Genomic DNA, 20431 nt, shown 5'->3' with positions numbered 1-20431 from the left:
AAATTCCGAAGCGAAGAGTGACAGCAATCGCACAAAAAGTTGCGAAGCCGAGAAAATTAACCTTAAAGTTAAGTCACGCGCTTGCCTCGTTTATCACTTCAACAGTTTTGCATTTGGCCAGGAAATTTGTCGTATTCTAACCAGTGGAAACTGTCCTCTCTCTACATGGTGGTACTTAAAACAATGGCGATCCATAAATGGGAACCTGCTGAATATGTGATTCACTCACAATTTTCAACCACCACACATAAAAAAGTCACTTTCGAAATATGGACTGCATATTTCGCTGTAACGTTTCGTTACAAGACAGATGAAGAATCGGGGATCAAGAAAAAAAAAATTGGCTGGTTGTTTAGCATTACTAAGCGAGCACGAATGAGGTGTCCACTGACCCCGGGAGCCAGTTATGAGCATATTCAACATTTTCACCGTCACTGCCAATTTACCCAATGTATGCCGGTGGCCTATGCTTCAGTGCCGTGTTTCTGCAGTAGTGCTGTCAATGCCAGCACATATTGCTCTAGTGGCATGTTTTCTGCCACAACGTTGTCCGCGCCAATGAATGCAGCACACATATCTCTGTCACTACCGCCCCATAGCTCAAAGCGTGAATATTAATTTGATAGTATTAGTTGGTGAAGACATGCGCAATGCGCAGCACGAGTATGTTGTGTCCGGCAGCAGCGATAGCCTGTTGCTCACTTGCAATGGCCAGCGAAGCTGGTCTGTTCACGCCGCAGTGGGTTCGAATCCCAGCCGCAACAATATTTAAAAATTTTTTTAATGCTTTGCCCAAGGTCATCCTCAAGGTCATCACAGAAACCAGTGAGCCCGTTTGACCTTGTGAAGTAGTGCCTTCACAGTAAAACAAAATCTGAAATTATGATCAAACTGGCTATTTTATTTACTACGTCCACTCTTAAGTGCACAGAGGGGGAATGTGGCTTGACACTTGGAGTAACACATTAGGCTATGCAGAGCTAAAAGGGCAAGCTGAGCCTCATCTGCCGTAACGAAAATGACGACATGAAATGAGGCGGATTTTTAAAGAAGTAGATGAGAAAGCAAGAGCTCCTGGAAACTTAGTTTTACAAAGTTAACACAAATAAAAACATGGTTAAATAATTTTTAGCAGCAACCAAAAATTAATTTATAGTATTACAGTACTGCAAACCAAGCCCAGCCAAGGCGAGTTTCTAGCCTACCGAGAATTCTGACGGCATGGCAGCATGCAGAGGAGCCGGCTCTGATCTTGTTTCCTTGTTCCGTTGTTAAAAAAAGATCAGTGTTTCATTAAGTAGATTAAACTTGTGAGTCACTACTGGCAAGGCTACACACTCGGCCTGCAAAGCCTGTTCTGCACTCCAGCCAGAATGCGCTCTTCTGTGAGTGACACTCCACATCCGTGCGACTGTGGCAGAGTGCACTTAACTTGCGTGCCTGACAGTTGTATTCGTCGTAAAGCACACTGCAGCTGACAGCTCCGGGTTAATTTAGACCAACTGAGGCTTTATAATGCGGGGTTCTATAAATGGGGTTTTACAGAAACTGGTTTACATAAAGATTTGTGTGTTTTGCCCTCATCAAAAGTGGCTCTCTGGCCAACAGCCAACTCGTGAACTTATGGCCATGTTAAAAAACTGCAACAGGTCACAATAGAAGGGGGGGGGGCAATGAAATATTGCCGTCACATGGGTCTAATCTCAATTGAAGTTCCAAAGCGTGTTTGACATGTAACACTGCCACAAATTCCCTACCACTGCAAATTTCTTTTAGCATACTCTCATGTGTGCTTTTCAAACCTTGGCTACTAAATGCCTGCATGACTGGTGATGTTCCCTGTGAATCAAACTGTTTCTCTAAAACTGTGTATTTCTCTTAGCGCTGCTGGCACTACAGTTTCACCGGAGAGAGAAGAGGCAGCAACTTTCCATGAGCAAAAGTTGCCCATCATCAAAAAGATGGACCTGGCATGCCTCAGAACATGGCACAAGTTTCACTGAATAAAATAGTTGTTACAAAAATTCAAACGTTCTACAGAATCTGTTTCTGCAATATTCATTCTTGGTTAACATTTGTTCGCTTCAGAACGGCAAGCAGCCAATTATGACTAAAATCAAAGACAACCAGAAACTGAGAAGAAAGAGCTATACCCAGGGTGGCAGCAAGTAAAACCAGCGTAACTACTCTGCTAGTTGTCGGCATCTCTTACGCGAAATGGCCATTACATCAATACGCAATGTCAAAAATATTCCTCATGTTTCTCAATGCAGGCTCTCAATGAAATGTACACATACAAAATCCTTCCATGATAATAAAAAACATTAACCTCTTTCGTCAAAATTTCAACCTTCACTGGTCTTGAAGTCACGAAAACAATAGAGTGAGCGCATAAGACTCTAAAGAAGGCGCTCCTTCAAACAAACGTGCACATTTCTTTTCTTAGCCTCCACCGAGATCACCAATGCACTAATGACTACCCCCAAAACGACCACCCACCATGCGGATGATCTCCGGGTAGACGGGCTCTGTGAGCACCCCGCGTCCCGCGGTGACGTAGTCGACCAGCTCGTTGAGGGTGGCCCGCTTGACCTCCTTGCCCTTGATGTCGGCCACGGGGTCCATGAAGTCGAACACGACGCTGCATTGCCGCAACTTGCGGATCAGAAGCTCTTCCTGTTCCCCGGCACCAACATCTGCACACAGGCCAGAAGAGGGGGAAGCAACAGCACGGTCAGCCCGGCCGACAGCACAATAACATCGGCAGCTCAACAACAGAGACAGTCGACGGGGTCAGCAACGGTCGGGCAAGGGAAATGTGCACAAATGAGGGATGACGGTTTGCATCCGCACTGATCAGCTACTTTGGCAGCAACGCGAACAGTCACTCCTTCCTGAAACATGCAAGAATGGGGCCAGCTACCTATTCAACTCCATTCACCACGAAGGCCAATGAACCCTTTCACTTCTCACTTGCTGATAAGATTTAATTGCTTTGCACATTCCTGTGTTATCAAAAGCTATTGCTGCACACGTAATTGCTATCGCTGCATTTTCCCAGTTTCCTCTTCAATTCCGGTTTGATGACTTCATGGTAACGTTCTTAAATTTCAGTCCCGCCCTCCGTAGCGTAAAATAATAAACTCCGCCCTCCGGGGGGTAAAATAATAAACTCCCACCCACAAATGGCACACAAAAGTATACATTAGAGAACGCCACAAGTGTCATGAAATGTGATCACATGATCAATAAAATAATATACAAGTGGTTGCCTTACATGACCACAGCCTACAGCTAGTATAGGTAATGGATACACAGTTCTTCCGACTTTTTTTTTTTAGACCTGGCCTGTCAGTAGCATTGCTACATACCTACTTGCACTAGGTGGTGTCAAAGCAACACCCAGGAAGTCACCAGCTGAAAACCGTTTCCCTCTTGCTCTAGAGCAGCTGGTCCTGGTATCAGAACAGCTATCGGGCTAACACAATGGCCAAAGCTCAACCAGGTCAATGCCACAGCCACTCACATTAATTAACGCTCCTGCTGATATGTGTGCGCACATGAATAACTGGCCCAGAAAGCAGTTGGCAACACATGCTGCTGCGATCACATCCAGTCAGATTGTGCGCTCCTTGCAATTTCTGTCAGCAAGCTGCCAAACAGCTTAAGGAAGCAGCATGGCTTGCAGACTAAAAAGAAGAGGTAAGAGCACTACATCATCGTCTATGTCACCTACTTCGAATTCGACATGGCCATTCCCAGTAAAAAAAAAAAAAAAACCATTGGAACCAATTGGTTTCAAACTGGTCCCAATTGGAATTAGTTGGAAAACCAATTGGACCAATTCAGTTTCCAACTTGTTCCAATTGAAATGGTGTTCAAAGTGACTATAGTCTAAACTGGCTATCCAGTTGGATCTGTTGTGTTTCCAATTGCAAGCACAATTGGTCTTACCAAGTGCATCCAATTGGTCTGGCCGACTGCACCCAACGTATAATTGGTCTGGCCGACTGCACCCAACGTATCCATATGAATATTTGTATATTTGACAAACAAGGCAGAACTATTATGGTTTTTACAATAAGAGCTATCAGCAGCTTAACCTACTAAATGTCGAAATTAAAGAACTGCATTCAGTGGGCAAGTGCCACTGGACCCAGCATTAGAGCCTCATAAATGGGGTATACAAGTAGGAGCAGAAGTATATTTTCTGGATGTACATATTGATCTAATATATTCTACTAGTGTCTGAATGTGTAGTGTTTCTTGTGTATGATGTATGAGTGTCTGTTGGCCTTGATTTCCATAAAAGCACATAAATTTCGATTATGTAGTAAAAGAGTTTATTGGTACCAGGCAGAGTGTCTCCCTGCAATCATCACAAGTCATTTCTCCTTCTGCACATTAATAATATGTTAAGTTCTAGAAATATTTCTCACACTTCATATTTTGCAAAACTTAACTGTGAGTTATATTTTGTGAATATTTTCTGGATGCAATAATTGCCTGGCCTAATGGGCCTAATTGGTTGGGTCCAATTGGTCGGGTGGCTAAAAACACAACTGGAATCGACCCAACTGTTTCCAAAGGTTTTTGAAGGGAAAGCTTTACTGGCCACGAACTTGCGATTTCGCCCTGGTGGTACCCAGAGGAGGCACATGACATCACAATGCGCCCCCGGATATTTCTCTCTCTCTCTCGCTCCCTAGTCACTAGTGCACATGCCCCACTAGTAGCACGGAGTGTTACGCCACTGTGCAGGGGCCCTGCGCAGAGCCGAGGAATCCAACTTTCAATTTTCAGTTTTCTCTTTCTTCTTTCCCTCCCTCCTTTATCCCTTCCTTTACAGCGCTATTTGGGTGTCCACCAAGATATGTGAGACCGTTACTGTGCCATATCCTTTCCTCAAAAACCAATTCATAGAATTCATTTGCATTGACAACTTTGCAAAGGCTGTTCATTTTCACGAAAGGAAAGGCGCACAACCGGCTCCGTGGGTCAGTGGAGACCTCAATCTCGCTTGGCGCTGGTGCCCGACTGCAAAATCCTGCTTTTATTGCGTTAGGCACACTGGATAGGCAGCGCGCCCTCCCTGCCACCCTGGGAGGTGGCATGCAGTTAACGGTTGATCGTGAGGGATTGACCACCAAATGAACACTGCGGCCTAGCTATAGCTGCAGTGCCGCATGTCAGCCACAACGCTGTCAGCGCTAATGCATTCAGGCCGCATCTCTCTCACTACTGCCACATGTATCAAAGCACGAATGAGGTGTCCGCATATGCAGGGAGCCAGCTATGTGCCCTTCCTTTGCTCAAACCCATCGCCGTCTAGAACATTGTCAACGTCAATGCCAATGAACACAGTGAACGCTGACATTTTTTGCTTTGTATATCCTGGATTAGCTGAGCAAATCCACATTAATTTTTCTTTCTTTGACTGTGTTGACTCAGCTGCAAAACTGCAAAAAAGACACACTCTCCAGTGTAGGATAATGATGCCAGACATCATACCAGTGCCTTCCTAACTTGCATTCTGAACAGGTTCCTTTCTTTTTTTTCATTAATTTTCATTTACTGACTGTTTGTCCTAGAGTGCTGGCTAGGTACACAAGGCATCTAAACACACGAAATGTGGCTGCAAAAAAAAGGTAGTGTATAGTTATCAAGAACAGTACTTCGACCTCTAACAATACAAAAAAAAAATTGGAAAAAATAGTCAACTGAATTTTTGCCACCAACCTACAAAATGGGCAGCTATCTTTTCATAGGATGCATTTAGTGCTTTAACAGAACACTACAATTACTCAGCCATCATCCCTTGACGTGCGTGAGGGCCCTGCCGTACCAACTGTGCCTATGCTGCACATAAAATGACACCAATCCAACGTGCCACCCCCTTTCCTCGGAGAAGGCATATCCCGACTGAAACAACATATATACAACCAGCACTGTGTGAAAGTGTAAGCAAACCACATGCAAACACAAACGGAATTTCACATCCAGTGCCATGATTGCGGCAGCTAAAAAAAAAGACAACACAAAGTAGAAAGACCTCCTGCCTATGTCACTGACAAGTGAAACACGAAGCAAATGCAAGGCACTCATTTGTTGCCAGAACTCTGTTTTTCCCCATCTAGGGCTGCACTGATCCGTCCGCCAACAACTGCTCGCTCAAAACTGTCAAAGCCTCTGAGGAGCAGGCCGACTGGCTCTGCAGACCCGGAACATCTTTTTGCTAGTCCAATAAAAGGGGCAATTAAAATTTGCTCAGTGTCATGTACCATCTCTCTGCAGCTTACGCCACTGTTGCTGCCCCGCTGTGGAGAGGGAGGGGAAATGTTTGCAAAACACTTCCTTTTCCGGCTCACTCCCCTTCTTGTCACCTCTCCTCTCCACAGCGCAGTGACTTTTGCCTTCCCACACCCTCCCATCCGAACAGCAGGGAGAGGCGACACGCATCGAGCGTCCCCCCCTTCACCCACACCCCGTCCCAAGGCCAGGAGAGGCGTTGGAGTGTGCGACTACGCTCGGCTCGCATCTACGGCGGGGAGTCGAACTCTGAGAGCGCATTGTGACAACTCAGGCGTGGATCGCTGACAGACAGGGGCACGCGATGGCAAACAAAGGCTGCCCCCGTCACAAGACCCAAAAGGGAAGCGGAACAGCCGCTGACGGCGGAGGGATGCGCGTCGCGGGCAGCTCCTTGCCAGAGCCAGCCAGTCGCTCTCGAGAGCAGAGAGTGCCTCTCGCCTCGCGAAGTGCAGGTGTGCGTTCACGCCACCGATCCGTGTCGCATTGAGACGCAGGAGAATGAAATCAAGCCCGATTCCCCCCCACCCTCGCAACTCGAAGGAGCTGCTGCAATGCCACTACGAATGAGAAGCAGTGCACCGCGTGTGTGTGTCCACATTACAATACAGGGTTTTGCACCTTTAGAACTATGTAACAAGCTCTGAAGACACGTCCTCGTATAAAATCTCTGCATGTTGTACACCCTTTCTTTTTCGTAACAGCTCTCTATTCAGTCTACCAAAGAAGAGCGCGATCTTTCCTTTTCTTTTTTTCAGACACTCCCCCCTATTTTTATTTTTCTGCCAGTTGAAACACACATAAAACAAACAGACAATGCATGTGCAAGGCAGGGGGGTTGACAAAACAAGATGATCTGCAGACAGAAAAAGAGAGAAAGCACAGCTGCAGCTGCGAGTGAAAGAAAAAAAGGCAAAGGAAAGAAAGAAAAAGGTCACTCTGCTGTAGCTGTGAAAGAGCGGGACTGTACTGCATCTGCAACGGTACTTGCCCCAAACAATGCCCCATATCCAAACACTACCCGACACCTCTTCAACAGTGCGTGGCAGACTAAAGCAGAGAAGCTCAAGGTGCCTAACAGTATGCAATAGTATTAAGAAAGTCACCTGCAACAGGCATTTACGTGAAGGCATTGTAAAAACTGCAAATTGGGTTTCATCAAGACACAAACTTCCCTGATGGCGTAATCAAAACAAACAATTCACGAAGAATTAAAAAAAAAACACTGCATTTTTTGCTGTACACTTTTTCAACCTCCATCGCTATGAAAGTTTTAGAAAAATTATGCCAATCAGCTGTGCCTATGAATCCCCAAATATGCACGAGCGGAAGCGTGATATTACTGTTTTCATCAGCCAACAGCAGCAGCAATCCTACCTCTGTTTGCCGCTTTCGATTATCCAATTAAAATATTCCAATGAAGAGAGGACTCACTACGAATGTATAAAAAATGTACTCTGGAACTGAAGGTCATTCAGTTGAAATTATGCTCGGGGCTCATTTTCTGCAACAGCCATCGTCCCCGAAATAGCTGCCCTGTGCTGAGTCTGCAACACGTACAAGCACGGAGTAAGCCTGCAGGTATAGGTGCTGCAGAGAACGAACACCACTCTTCTCTGACCCATTCAGCAAGTCCATCAAGCAAGCTGTGTGAGTGGCTTGCTCTAACCTACCAACATAATGACCTCACAATTGTTAGCTTGGTACAACACCGGGAAACAAGGCATTCATAAAGTCCATGGAACTGGGTGCAGAATAAGTTCCCCAGTTTGCTTGCACAATTTACGTCGATAATTCCGGGCACTTAAGACTACTTGCGCCACTGAGAATAGATTTAAAAAAAAAAACTTGCACTCTGTACATCACAAAATATGGTACACTCCCACTTTGCTCAAGCTTATCTCTGCTCACCTGTCTTCGCAGCCAACCGACTCGTGTTTTCTACCCCAAAAAGAAGCAAGCGAGTGAACGGCGTGCTGAATCAGCACATTGACGACAAGAGGCCTAGTAGCCACACCAATCCTCAAGGTAAACCAAAGCAAGACGGAGATGAGAGAGAGTTAAGAAAAAAAAAAGACAAAAGAGCATCTGAGCCTCACAACAGCGGGCATCCCTACACACACTGCCAGCCGGATGGAATAATATGCCTTCTATACAGCTTCTGCTCACCCAGCACAATCTTCTCCGTCGATCTCGATGCATGCACACGGTTCTTCTTTCCTTCCCTGTATTTCCACGCAAGGCGCTGCCACGCTTTACACGCTTGGTTTCCCGAGGTCATCAACGTTTAGGACCGCCCGACATGCGGGGATGATCAAGGAGCACAACACACTGGCCGCCTCAGAGTGCACAAGCACCGCCACAGCTAACTTCTAACAAAACAAAACGGGGGACAAAAATAAAAGAGAAAGAACCGAAGAGGGTTGCGTGACGAGGTAATAGGATTAACAATGGTCGTGGGAGGAGAACTCTTGGGAGCCCCCCCCCACTGAAGAGGGAGAGTCAGAAGCTGTGCGCTAGTGTGAAACGCGAGACATTCAAGAAAGCAAAAAATATAACCGAAACCCAAGTGAAAGCAGCGAGCCCTGCTAAGTTACAGCCTAAAGAGTTGGAAGGGAATGCAAATTCCAGTGCTTTAAACCAAGAGTAACACTGGCACAAGTTTCAAACCAATGCTGCACAAAAATGGACACTCGTAGGCTTGTTTGGTTTTGGTTTGCTTTTATAGGGTTTAATGTGCCAAAGCGCCTCAGGCTATAAGGGACACCATTGTGGAGGGCTCCAGATAATTTCGACCACCTGGGGCTCTTTACCGTGCACTGACATCGCACAGTAGACGGCCCTGTAGCATTTTGCCTCCGTCGAAATGCTACTGCCGCGGCCGAGATTGAGCCCGTGTCGTTCGGGTCAGCAGCCGAGCACCATAACCACTGAGCCACCGCTGTGGCCACTCCCAAGCTTGTGTCTACAGGCATGCACAATGCACTTATGGCAATATCATATAGCTTTCCAGGCTTCCACATCACTTCCAGCAGACAAGAGTATTAAATGTGAACTGAGGGTAAATAATGGCCCGACAGTGCCTGCTTCAGGTGCACGCTGTTCCAACTATTCACTGCTTTGGCAGCCTACTCACTTTGAACAAACCTATCACTTGGCATTCATGCGGCACAACAAACCTATCACTTTGCTTTCATGCGGCACACCATGTCCCGATTACCGCTTTTCCTGTACAATGAACACTGAAGCGAGGTGAATAAAAGCACCGGCTCTAGAGACAAGGTGATATGTTCCAGTGGCAAAAATAGCAGACCAGCACACCTTCCTATCTGCTTATGTTTCCTCTCAGGCCCGTAACTGCCGCTGTCATTACAAAACCAAACTATGGAGTAAGCAAGGACAAAGTGTCCACAGGCTTGCACAATACCGGGTTAATTGGAGAGGTATAGGAGAGGCTGCTGTTTGCCCTGCAGTGGGTGAAGTCAGGCTGCTGATGATGAAGATGGAGTAAGCATGCATCCAGCAATAAAAACAGAAAACCACACTAGCCCAGTTATTGCTCTTTCGTTAACATGGCTTAACCTGCCAAATCACACAGCTGAACAGCAGGCAGGTTCCAGTGGTGGAAAATGAGAGAAAAAGAAGGGGAAAGAAGCAAGCAAGAAAAAAAAAGAGCAACTGCACTAGTGAGGTGCCCTGCTTGCAGCACAGCTTCGCCTTGCAGCTGCCGGAAATGCAGGCAATGGTGATTGCCCTCTTTCTTTCCAGAGATAATGGAACATAAAATCAGTCGACCTGAGGGGTGAAATCAAATGGACTGCAGCGCCAACTTTCACCAACCCACAGGCCTCCCTCCCATCCTACCAGCTGCAAAGAAATCCCACTGCCATGGGGTAACTTGCACCCGGCAAAGAAAAGAAGAGGTGAACAGAGATTCATTTCCACTAGCTCCATCAACATTTGCACTGCTGAAGAGCTGAGGTACAAAGCAGGCATGTTCAACATAGCCTCACAGAAAAAAAAAAAAAAAAGGCAGCGGTGTCCAGTCACAGCACCCTGCTTCTTTTCTTAACGGAGTATAGGCACTTAATTTTGGCGTTATGCCTTCTTCTCTCTAATGATGCAGAAGACACTGCCATGCATGAATCATCATGTGGTATTTGCCTGCGACTGCTACATAATTTACAATCGAATTTCTCTGTCATGCTGTTCCAGTTTTCATCAGCTGAACGATGACTGTGACATCAACGTGTGCTTATAGGTCGTGTGAGGCATGACAAAAACTGCAATGCAATTGTTGCTTCTACATTTGTTGTCATTCCGGCTCTTGAGGAAGGCTGGCTTTAGCATTACGGTGAATTAAAACGATGAAGCAGCAATTATATCGCAGTTTTTCATGCCTCAAGTGACCTGTAAGTACATGTTGACATCGCAGTCATTGGCAGGCTGTTTGGACCGAAACAGAACTAGAAAGAAATTTGACTATTATTGAGTGGTCGTGGGAGAATACCACGTGGTAATTCATGTATGATAATGCCTTATGCATCATTAAAATACGCACCCAAAAGTTAAGTGTCTATACTCCTGAAGGAGCAGTGGCCCAATTAAAATAAAAATATAACTACACCAGTGCAGTGTCTACTCACAACAAGCCCCTCCTACAACTACTCTAACATTGGGACCATCTGAAGCCTGAGCCACAGATAATAATCACACCCATATGACGACAGCCAAGGGTCCCACTGTTGGCACAGTTAAGAGAGCAAAGCATGTTCCGGTGATTAGGAATACAAGTGACACTAGTGCAAGTACCCATCCATGCCGGTGCAAAAAACAGCGCTCCCATTGGCTGCCTCCGAATGTCGTCGCGCTGCCCCGCAGCGTCGAATTTTCCCGCTCGAGAATATATTTATAATCTCCGACCTTCTGCGAGCTGGCGAAAGGCAAAGTGAATGCAGAAAGGGGCCTCACTCGGCACGAGACGCTAGCCCATTTGCTAAACCACCACGAGAGAGGGGCGAATAACAAAAAAAAAGTTAAAAGGAAAAGAAAGAAAAAACTGCACCGCACGCACGCGCTCTTGCCACACGGTTGGGAATGTTCTATTTTTGAGTACCCTGAGCAAACGCAGCCCAGAGAGAGCCCCTGAAGTAAGCCAGGGTCTGGCACATTCAGCAAGAAGCAGCAGCAGCATCAAAAAGCTTGGGAGGTGTTCACCCTGCCCTCAGCCTCTATCCACTCCAGTGATGAAAATTGAGAGTGACAGAATGGCAGAAAGAAAGACGCGGGGAGAAAAAAAAGAAATAAGAGAGACAGGGGGCCGCAGGTAAACGTCAACATCTCTTGGGGTTGCAGCCAACTGTACCCGGCACCTTCTTGTTTTCAATGCCAAGCAATTAACAATAAAAGTCTACTGCAGTTAAGATCCCGGGGTTTAATCATGGCCTCGAAAAAAAAAACAATAATAATTTAGTTTGGCTCCTTGGCAGAAAACCAATACTTCAAATAGTGCATAACCTCATGAATAAATATGCGTCTCCTTTTTTTTTCACACACACACACACACACACACGCACACACATGCACACACACACACACACACACACACACACACACACACACACACACACACACACACACACACACACACACACAAAAAATGGCGTGCCCAGATTTGAACAGTGTTCATCTTTGGTCACAGGCGCGAAACACTCAGACACAAGGAAGGTAGACAGGACTGAGCGCCAGAACTGTGTATCGTAAAAATTGCACCTCTTGGACCTTTCGGAAAAATTTCAGCACAAAGTTCCAACTTCATTTTCACGAAAATTGTGCTTTCTTACATTACGGACCTTTCGGAAAAATTTCAGCACAAAGTTCCAACTTCATTTTCACGAAAATTGTGCTTTCTTACATGACATTATTTTCACCTGAGCACCACCAGAAAAAGTGCTTGCCACTCTTGGCACGCAATGTACAGAACAAGTGGAACAAGTGGAGCTTTGCACCCAACTACCAAGCTGCTTCATTCCTAGCACTGAACCACACCGCATGTAAAGACGTAACCCATCAGAGGTTAACATCTCATAATGCTGTCTGCTTCAAAGCATGAATGCTCCGGATACAAGAAAAGCTGAATCAGCTGCAGAGGTCTGCTGCACAAGTTTACAATTTTAAACTGTGGGGGTTTAATGCCCCAAAGCGACACATGGACTATGAGAGATGCTGTAGTGGACAGCTCCGGATTAATTCAGACCACCTGGGGTTCTTCGACACACAATGATATGACACAACATATGGGCGTCTCTGTATTTCGCCTCCATAAAACTACGGCCACCAACAACGGTACAGAACCAGTGACCTTGAGATCAACAGCCAAACGCCAAAGGCACTGAGCCATCTTGACATGTATATCTGCCACAAAAGTGATAAGACTATCATTCCAGAAGCAATGACTGCTATGGTTGTCAAGAAAGGTATAATCTTCAGAAATTGTCAGGTATAGACAAAGGACACCAATAACTAATAAATCTCAGACACAATGAAACAAACCACAGAGTAAAAATAAATCTCCTTCAGACACCTCAACTAAAGGACTAAAGATTTCCATGACACTATGGTGGAAATGAGTAATGATAAACGGCGAGAGAGAAACTGCCCACCCCCTTTCAGCAGCACTGATCTTGTATACAGACGTGCCACACACCGGTTATGATAACAGCGCTCAAAATCAACCGAACAAGAAAAGGGTGCACCATCCATTACATGAATTAAAACAAGACGGACTAGCCACAGAACCACATGGCCCATTTATCGCGTCTTCCACAACAGACACGGTAGGTGAAACCCACCGCGCTGAGCAGACGGACCCCTCTTAACCGAGACAGTTTCATTCAATCTGTAGGCATCCCCCAGTAAAGATAGGACACACGTGCAAGCACGACAATCTTATCGCTGCACTCGCTACAGCAGCGTCATTTTGTGGAGGCTCCCGCTCCCAGACAAGACTCATCCCAGGAGTGCCGACCGGGAGGACATCAACCGCTGAACTAACAATGGCATGCGTGCAGATTTCGCAACAGGCACAACAAGGGCATGTCTGTCACAGAATTATGCAGCAGGTTCGTGGAACTGTCCTCGCAAGCACAGATACAGCCTTCAGGCAGAGTAAAATGACAGCGCCTTCTGGCAAGCAGTTAGTCTTGAGCGTAAGTTGAAAGTGAAAAGTATTTTTGTAGATTTGACGAGAGCCTCTCCATTACTGAAACAAACCTAATCAATAACAAGTCACTCAATAAAAATAAACTCAGATCTGACCTAAGGCATGGAGAATGTGTCGTTATACCAGACAGAAAAATTGGAAAGCAGACACACGTGTCATCATGTGGTCCAAAAGACGCATCCCCTGACATACAAAAAAGCTAGCATATATAACATTCATTCACCCAAAATCAGAATATGCTTCATCCACTTGGCATCCATCACAAGCGTATCTTGCCTGACCTTGAAGCCGTACAAAATTATGGCACACAATTTATAACACCTTGCTATTCAAGCAAATCCAGTATCATCACACTGAAACAGTCCCTTGCCATTCCGTCGCTCATGTCACGCCGCATCATATCTAGCTCTTCGTCTTCATCATTTCTATTATCACCCCTGCACAGGACGTCTAGCCACCTAAGCCATGACCATATAGCACTGCACGCATAAACTGTTGCACCTCAGCACTAAAGACTATTTTTGCCGGATGCAATAACACTTCAGAATTCCCTGGCCAAATACGATCATATCATGCACTGACCACAAATCATTTCTGGAAAAATTGAACAACCATTTCTCATGAGGGCCATCTTTTCTGTCATATTCATGTCGGCATTTCAAGCAGCTCATTGTTATTACTTTTATTTTAGATGTCCTGCCTTTTGTGCTGCCTTTTGATGTCTGCCTTCATCAGAACGACAGCCATTCTGACGAAGGCCGTTCCACAGTCGAAATGTTGTCAATAAATCGTTTCAGACACTGGTCGAAGTTTATACTGCTACTGACCGTGCCAAGATTTCTCTGTTCGCTGGATTACATATTTATATAGTTTCTGTCTGATCCCTTGCATTTCACTTAGCTTTGGATACCCCTCAAAGCATAATTTAACTGCCGTATATTGTTCTTATTGTTTTCATTAACCCAATTATTCTTTTTTCTGTTTTGATGTGTTCTTGCTGGCACAAAAATCTTGAGTTTGCTCCCCCTTATGTAACGTCCCGGGGCCTTTATGGGGAAAAAATTAAATGAAATAAATAAAAGGTCAGAAAGTATGCGTGCACAAACTCAAATGTCCATGATCGCCTTGTCGAAAGTGAAATCTTTTGCACAAACCAATACACTTTGCAAGCCGGAAGGTGCCAACAACCCGAACTGAAACAAGAGTACAGGATGAAACTAGTTGGTACCACTGCCTTAATACGTGACAGGAGTAGTGGCAGATAACTGTCCTCACGCTGTCTGCATCCATGTAGACTTTGATACACAATAAAATATAAAAGAAAGGTCAAGGACACCTACACTCAATTCTTACTCTCAGTAAACGTTGGCTGTTTGACTTTGCACGGCTATCTTGCTGCTTGTTCAGCATTAAAAAAAAAGAAAACATTCATTGCAAGGAAAAACAGGATTAAAAATGGAACAATTTTTCCTCCCCACTAGATTCAAATCCGTGACGTCAGCAACGAAAAGGACTCCGTTACCCCCATTTTCAAATGAATGCTGATGTAGCTTAGCCCAGGAGATCCACGTGCGAAAAACTCCTTGACGGCATTGCAGTTTGCTAGTGAGAATGGCTGGTGGCAGTCGCACCTGCATTTCATTTTTTTTTTGCCTGTTCTAGCTCTGAAAGATTTATTTTCTGTGAAACAAACCTCTCTTGCCATTTAGAACACAGTAATTTACTGATGTGCAAGACAACTTAAATTTTCCGCCCGTGTGCTTTTGAGAAACTTAGTAAAGGCACAAATTGGGATGCTGCACAGCTCGCACCAAGAACACGAGGTAAAACAACCCCCGGTGACTGATGACCACTCTAACAGTCTTCAACAGGAAGTGAACGAGACAAAGAAAGGTGCGGGTTAAAAAGAATACCCGAGACATACACAGCAACCCGAAAACCTAAAGCTACCATAAAAACTCACACTTTCAGGGAATCCCGCAGGGTGAAACAGACTCCCATTGAGAAAAAGCCACGAGCCATGCGGGCTTGCAATTTCACCCTCATTCAAACATGGTCCGCCTTAAAGCATTGCCCCAAACCAATGGACCAACACCGGTTCTACTTACAGTTGCCAAACAAACCTTGCCCTCCCACATGTTGGTGCACACTGGTTGGCTCAGTTTATAAAGCGACGACTAACGACTAACTTAGACTAATGACGATCTTAGTTTAAATGGTTGGATACGCGCTCGTTGGTGTGACACCCGACGTTTAAAATGCTCGAATTACACAGCAAAACATCTGGCAAACACTGTGTACGTGCAAGCGTGCCATATATTGCATCTACAGGTGTTGCTCCTTGAGAGAAAATGCTACTGGCCTCAAGTGATATTTGTCCGACAGATATGGAAGACCAGTTGGGAGGGAAATGATAAGGGCAAAGGACTGTGGCCACATTTCCAGAGGGCTGACTTTAATAGAGTGTTGAACATATTCATTCATTAGCTCACCATCCTTGATACAAGTGAACTGACTGTTCCTAGCAGCGCTTCAGTGTTTGTGATTGGTCGTATTCCTGGGTCCATGTCCACCGCTATGCTGTGCAAGCACCTGCAGCCTATCAAAGTCGCCCTGTAGGCTCGATCTCCAGACTGCCACCAATTTTCTTTCAGCTAGAAAAGACTGCAGTTAACCCCTAGTTAGGTGCAGTTTGCCACCTCGCAACCACAATCCCAGACACACAGCATGAAAATGCCCGACCGGTTCCGCAAAAAACGAAGCCAAACAATTATGCACGTGTGCACTTTCACTTGGCGTTATTAGCTAACAAGCACCGAACCGTGCAGCGAAATGGCAGCAGTTGGCAATGACTCCCGAGCGCACGACGCAGGGACTGGATTGCATTAACTTCCTGCACACATTGCCGAGCGACCACAAATTATGCGACCCAATGGGCCATTGAGCCGACTTCCGCACAGGACACACCCACTTTGATTGCCAGTCACCTGGCGACAGCAGCTTGAACGACCTTGCCCGAGCAATGAAAAAGTTGTCCAGTGCAGTTCCATGTTTGCAAACATGCACACACACAAACTTTTTCACGCATATTAAGCATCAGATGTAACACAAACTATCCTGCACCTAACCATTGTTAGCCTAAGGCACTTGCTTTTTAAACCGAGCTAAACAGCGTCAGCCACCTTGTGGCAGAGCAAGGTTTAATGCCAACCAAAAGTAGGGCCATCGTTTGTGGGCAAAGCCTGTTCGTTTCAGCAAATGAGCCTCCAGAACTTCGGACAAGGAAGGACACAAGCAACTTATTCCTGAACTTTGCACTTTCCTAAAGCCAAACACAAACAGCAATGACATCCAGTTAAATTTGACAGTCGTAGTTTAGTTCTGGGTGTAGTGGCCGCTCTTTCGTGGACCAGATGTGCACAGATAATGATGTGTCGACACTTCAGCTCATGCTAGCAGCCCTATCGACCCTTACGGAAACGTTCCCTGCTTCCTGCACTGTCCCTTTCAAGAGCAAAAAACAAAAAAGATGGCATTAAAAAGGACGCGAAACAATAACCAACTTAGCTATCAAATGTTTGGAATGCACATAATGTGACCGCAAGTCACACGGGAAATGATGAGAATGGTATCCTCCCAGGCGACCACTATTTCCATGCATTCACACAATTTTTCTCAACCACTGAAATGACACCTTTGTCAGATTTCACCTTGCACACAAACTAAACGAAACCTTTTCAGAACCCTAGGAGTAACAGCTGCTTCTGCACCTTGAAAACTAGGAATGGATCCTACAGACAAGATTCTGCATGTTCGCACTCAGTTAATCTGCACCCACGATTATTCTAACTCGAAAACGCGCAAAAAAAGAAACAGCAAGGCAGATGAATCATCAAGCAAACAACTGGCAACAACCAAGACCGTGTTCGTACCAGATACAAACTGTCAACTGACAGCATAGGGCAAGTTCCATTTGCTTGCTTTACATTTCCCTTCCTACACCAGGTTACGTGCGAACCACACACACGCTCACACAAAGCCTCCGTTCTGTGCCGAGCCGCACGAAATCGTTTACAAACCAAGGTGGCCACAGCATCCCCTACTTGCCTCCCGTCAACCGACTACCAATACCCGAATTCCTGACGTGTCCAAAACACCTGTAGTTACAAGTGACAAGCAAGCAGCATCGGGAAGAGACAATGAGTGTGCTTTCACAAAACAGCTGGAAACACCATGCAGCTTTTCTTTTTCTATCTTCCAAAGAACTTCTATTTCTCCTCCTCCTCTGTAATATATATTTTTTTGCTTCTTTTCACCTTTCGTGGAAGACAGGCGAAGTAGCGATCCCAGAGGGGCGCTTCGCGATCCCGCGTAGCCCGTGCACTTGAGCTCTATCATGGGCACGACGGCGGCGGCTTTCAGCGGCTACGCGCGTTCGAGGTCGCGACACTCAACCTCCCAATTCGTTCCCGTCGCAGTTCGCCGACAAAAACGCCATGCTCGCGACTCCAAAAACGAAGTGGCGAACCCGCGGCTTCTCCAAAACGGCGGGAACCACACGCACACACTAACGCACGCACAGGTAGACAGACCAGGGCGGCCCAGACACGAAACGTTCCGCGCGCACCTTAGCAGCAAAGCACTTCAGAAAACTACAAGAATTATTGTGTTTGTCCTTTTTTTTTCTTTTTCCTTTCCCTCGCGTCGCTTCCAACGCGCACTCCTCCGGTGGAACGGCATAGCGAAGACCGTTTTTGTCGACGCGCGCGCGTGGGATTGTCGGTACGTGGGTCGCCTTGCCGAACCACGCCTCCAAGGCGCAGCGCGTGCGGCCGTTATTACAACGAATACGCCAAGATGCGAGGAGAGAGCTTTTGGAGGCTGGTGCTAGCAAACAAGCGGTGGTGGGATCGGTGAAGGAGGAGGCACCAGTGGCGAGGGCTAGGCGAGTGGGATTCGAACCCGCACCCAAAACGACGACGACGCCACGCGCCACAGAGACAAGCAGACGGCACAGTTCTTCCGTTTTCCTGGCTCGGTAAGTGATATGCGCGCGTACGATCTGTCAGATGGCATTTTCTGTGGAGGCAGAACTGCGACGGGGAAAAAAAAAAAAAAAAAACCCTCGATGTGGAAGATATGCGATAGCAGTAAGAAGTGTGCATGCGTGCATGACCATAACAGTTTAATAAGACGTAACCCTCCTCCTCATCTCACCCACCACCGTCACCCCCCGCGGCATTTTCTATCAATATATCACCCAGCTCGATCAATGATGCTGATCGATGCTGCTGCCTGCTTAGCTTGACACCGGAAGCCACGGGGCACGCGAAAAAGAAAACACAGGTGAAAAATTGCAATTAACCTTTCCCGTTTTATTTCATTCTTTCGTTTTACCCAGAGGCTACCTACTAACTGCGTCCTAACCGACCTGCGAGCGACACTATGCTTTTTTTTTCTTCCTCGCTTTCGGAACTGACAAACGGGACAAATTCGGGCGTTCTTTCGGCAAAGTGCTCCCGCTGCTACAAACGCCTCGGTCAGCATCGTAAAAGCGCCGGGCGTTTCGGGGCTGAGGGGGGTTTGACTTTAGGTTTAGCGATGCGAGGGTGTGCAAGTGAGGGGGGCGCGCGCGGGTCCGAGATCAATTCTAGCTTAGGCTTCATACCCTTCGAGCAGCGCAAAGGTAGATGCACGCGACCTGCTCGGAAGCCCGAGGAAAAGGAGAGATAAAAAGAAAACGACAGCGCCCTTCAATATACACACGCGGCTCGACACACTTTTTTTTTCTTACTGCGCCCACAACACCGGCTCGGAAGGTTTGTAGCTCGCGACCTTCCCAAAGGCAAGCAACGCACGACGCAGGAGGGGGTGATCGCCGAGAGCGCTAACTACACGGCCGCTGTCTGCACGATTGGAATCGCGGTTGGAATGCACGGTGACCGTGAATGCGCAGTGTTTGTAGTTTTCCAGGAGACAGGGCACCTCGCAAAAGGAAGCGAAACATTTTCTTACCTCGTAACAATGGCAGGGGCTGTAGTTCGACGTCGTTGGCAGACCGGTATCGCGAGGAACCCTGCGACTTGCGCTGTTTCCGTTTGAGCGAGCCCTTCTTGAAAGGGTCGATTTTGTCGACGAATGTCGCCGACGATGAGACCGGATGCGATCCGGAGTGAGCCGACATGCCTGGCGGGTTTTCGCGCACGATATTAACGACGAGAGAGAAGAAAAAAGCACTCGGAAACCGCGGCGGCTTCGGGGCTGGGCCGGGCTACTTTTCACCGTCGGCTCGCTTTTGGGCCCCGGCGCGGTTCTCGGCGTCTCAGACGCGCGCCCACAGCGTGCCGGCGCGGCGTCCCGGTGCGAGCTTCGGATCCATGCCGTCGCCGGCCGCGGGGGTTCGCAATAAACAAGCAGCGATTAGGCCTAAACGGCGTCGATCATCTCTCGGCTCTTAGGCCTAACATCGCCGCATCGGTAGTGCGTCCATACGTGAATATCCGTGCCGCGCCGGGCGCGCAGACGTCGCTGGGGCTCCTAGGCGTGCTTCCTACATGACGGCCGCCAGTCTCGCTGCCCCGACGGCTTCGACGCGCACATGGAAACGAACGGTTTGGAAACAAACCCTATCACATACACTTTCGCCAAACGAGCAGACACCTAAAATTTTACATGGACGCGTTCGGCAAAATTCGGCGAGCTTTCGGCTATTCGGCTTCGAGCCGGGTTGGCCGCCTTGGACAAGACGTCGATATCCGACATCCGTCCGCTAGTGACACTACTGCAAAGTTACTTAAATGTACTGTATAAAACAAAAACTCTAATACTGCTTCTAAATGCGACATTTATTAACACTTATATATAATATTTATGGTAATAATTTACTTATAAGAATTTTTG

General features: G+C 46.7%; 1 protein-coding gene across 2 annotated transcripts in view; it reads right to left on the bottom strand.

Annotated features, from left to right (window-relative positions):
- wdb (serine/threonine-protein phosphatase regulatory subunit widerborst) overlaps positions 1-20249 on the bottom strand; it is a 46427-nt gene extending 26178 nt beyond the window's left edge. The window contains exons 1-2 of one of the 2 annotated variants that reach the window (XM_077637173.1): positions 19547-20249; positions 2500-2696 (exon numbers count right to left, since the gene is read on the bottom strand). In XM_077637173.1, coding sequence (XP_077493299.1) covers positions 2500-2696; positions 19547-19715 — 366 coding nt within the window. In that variant the 5' untranslated portion in view covers positions 19716-20249. Of the gene's footprint in view, positions 1-2499; positions 2697-17847; positions 18059-19546 lie in introns of those variants that run through there. The other variant, XM_077637174.1, reaches the window with a different exon arrangement.
- Between the last annotated feature and the right edge of the window lie 182 nt (positions 20250-20431).

Source organism: Amblyomma americanum, chromosome 9, assembly GCF_052857255.1.
Source record: "Amblyomma americanum isolate KBUSLIRL-KWMA chromosome 9, ASM5285725v1, whole genome shotgun sequence".
Classification (NCBI taxonomy): Eukaryota; Metazoa; Arthropoda; class Arachnida; order Ixodida; family Ixodidae; genus Amblyomma; species Amblyomma americanum.
The sequence above is the reverse complement of the archived record's forward strand: the minus strand, read 5'-3'. Positions and strand labels throughout refer to the sequence as shown.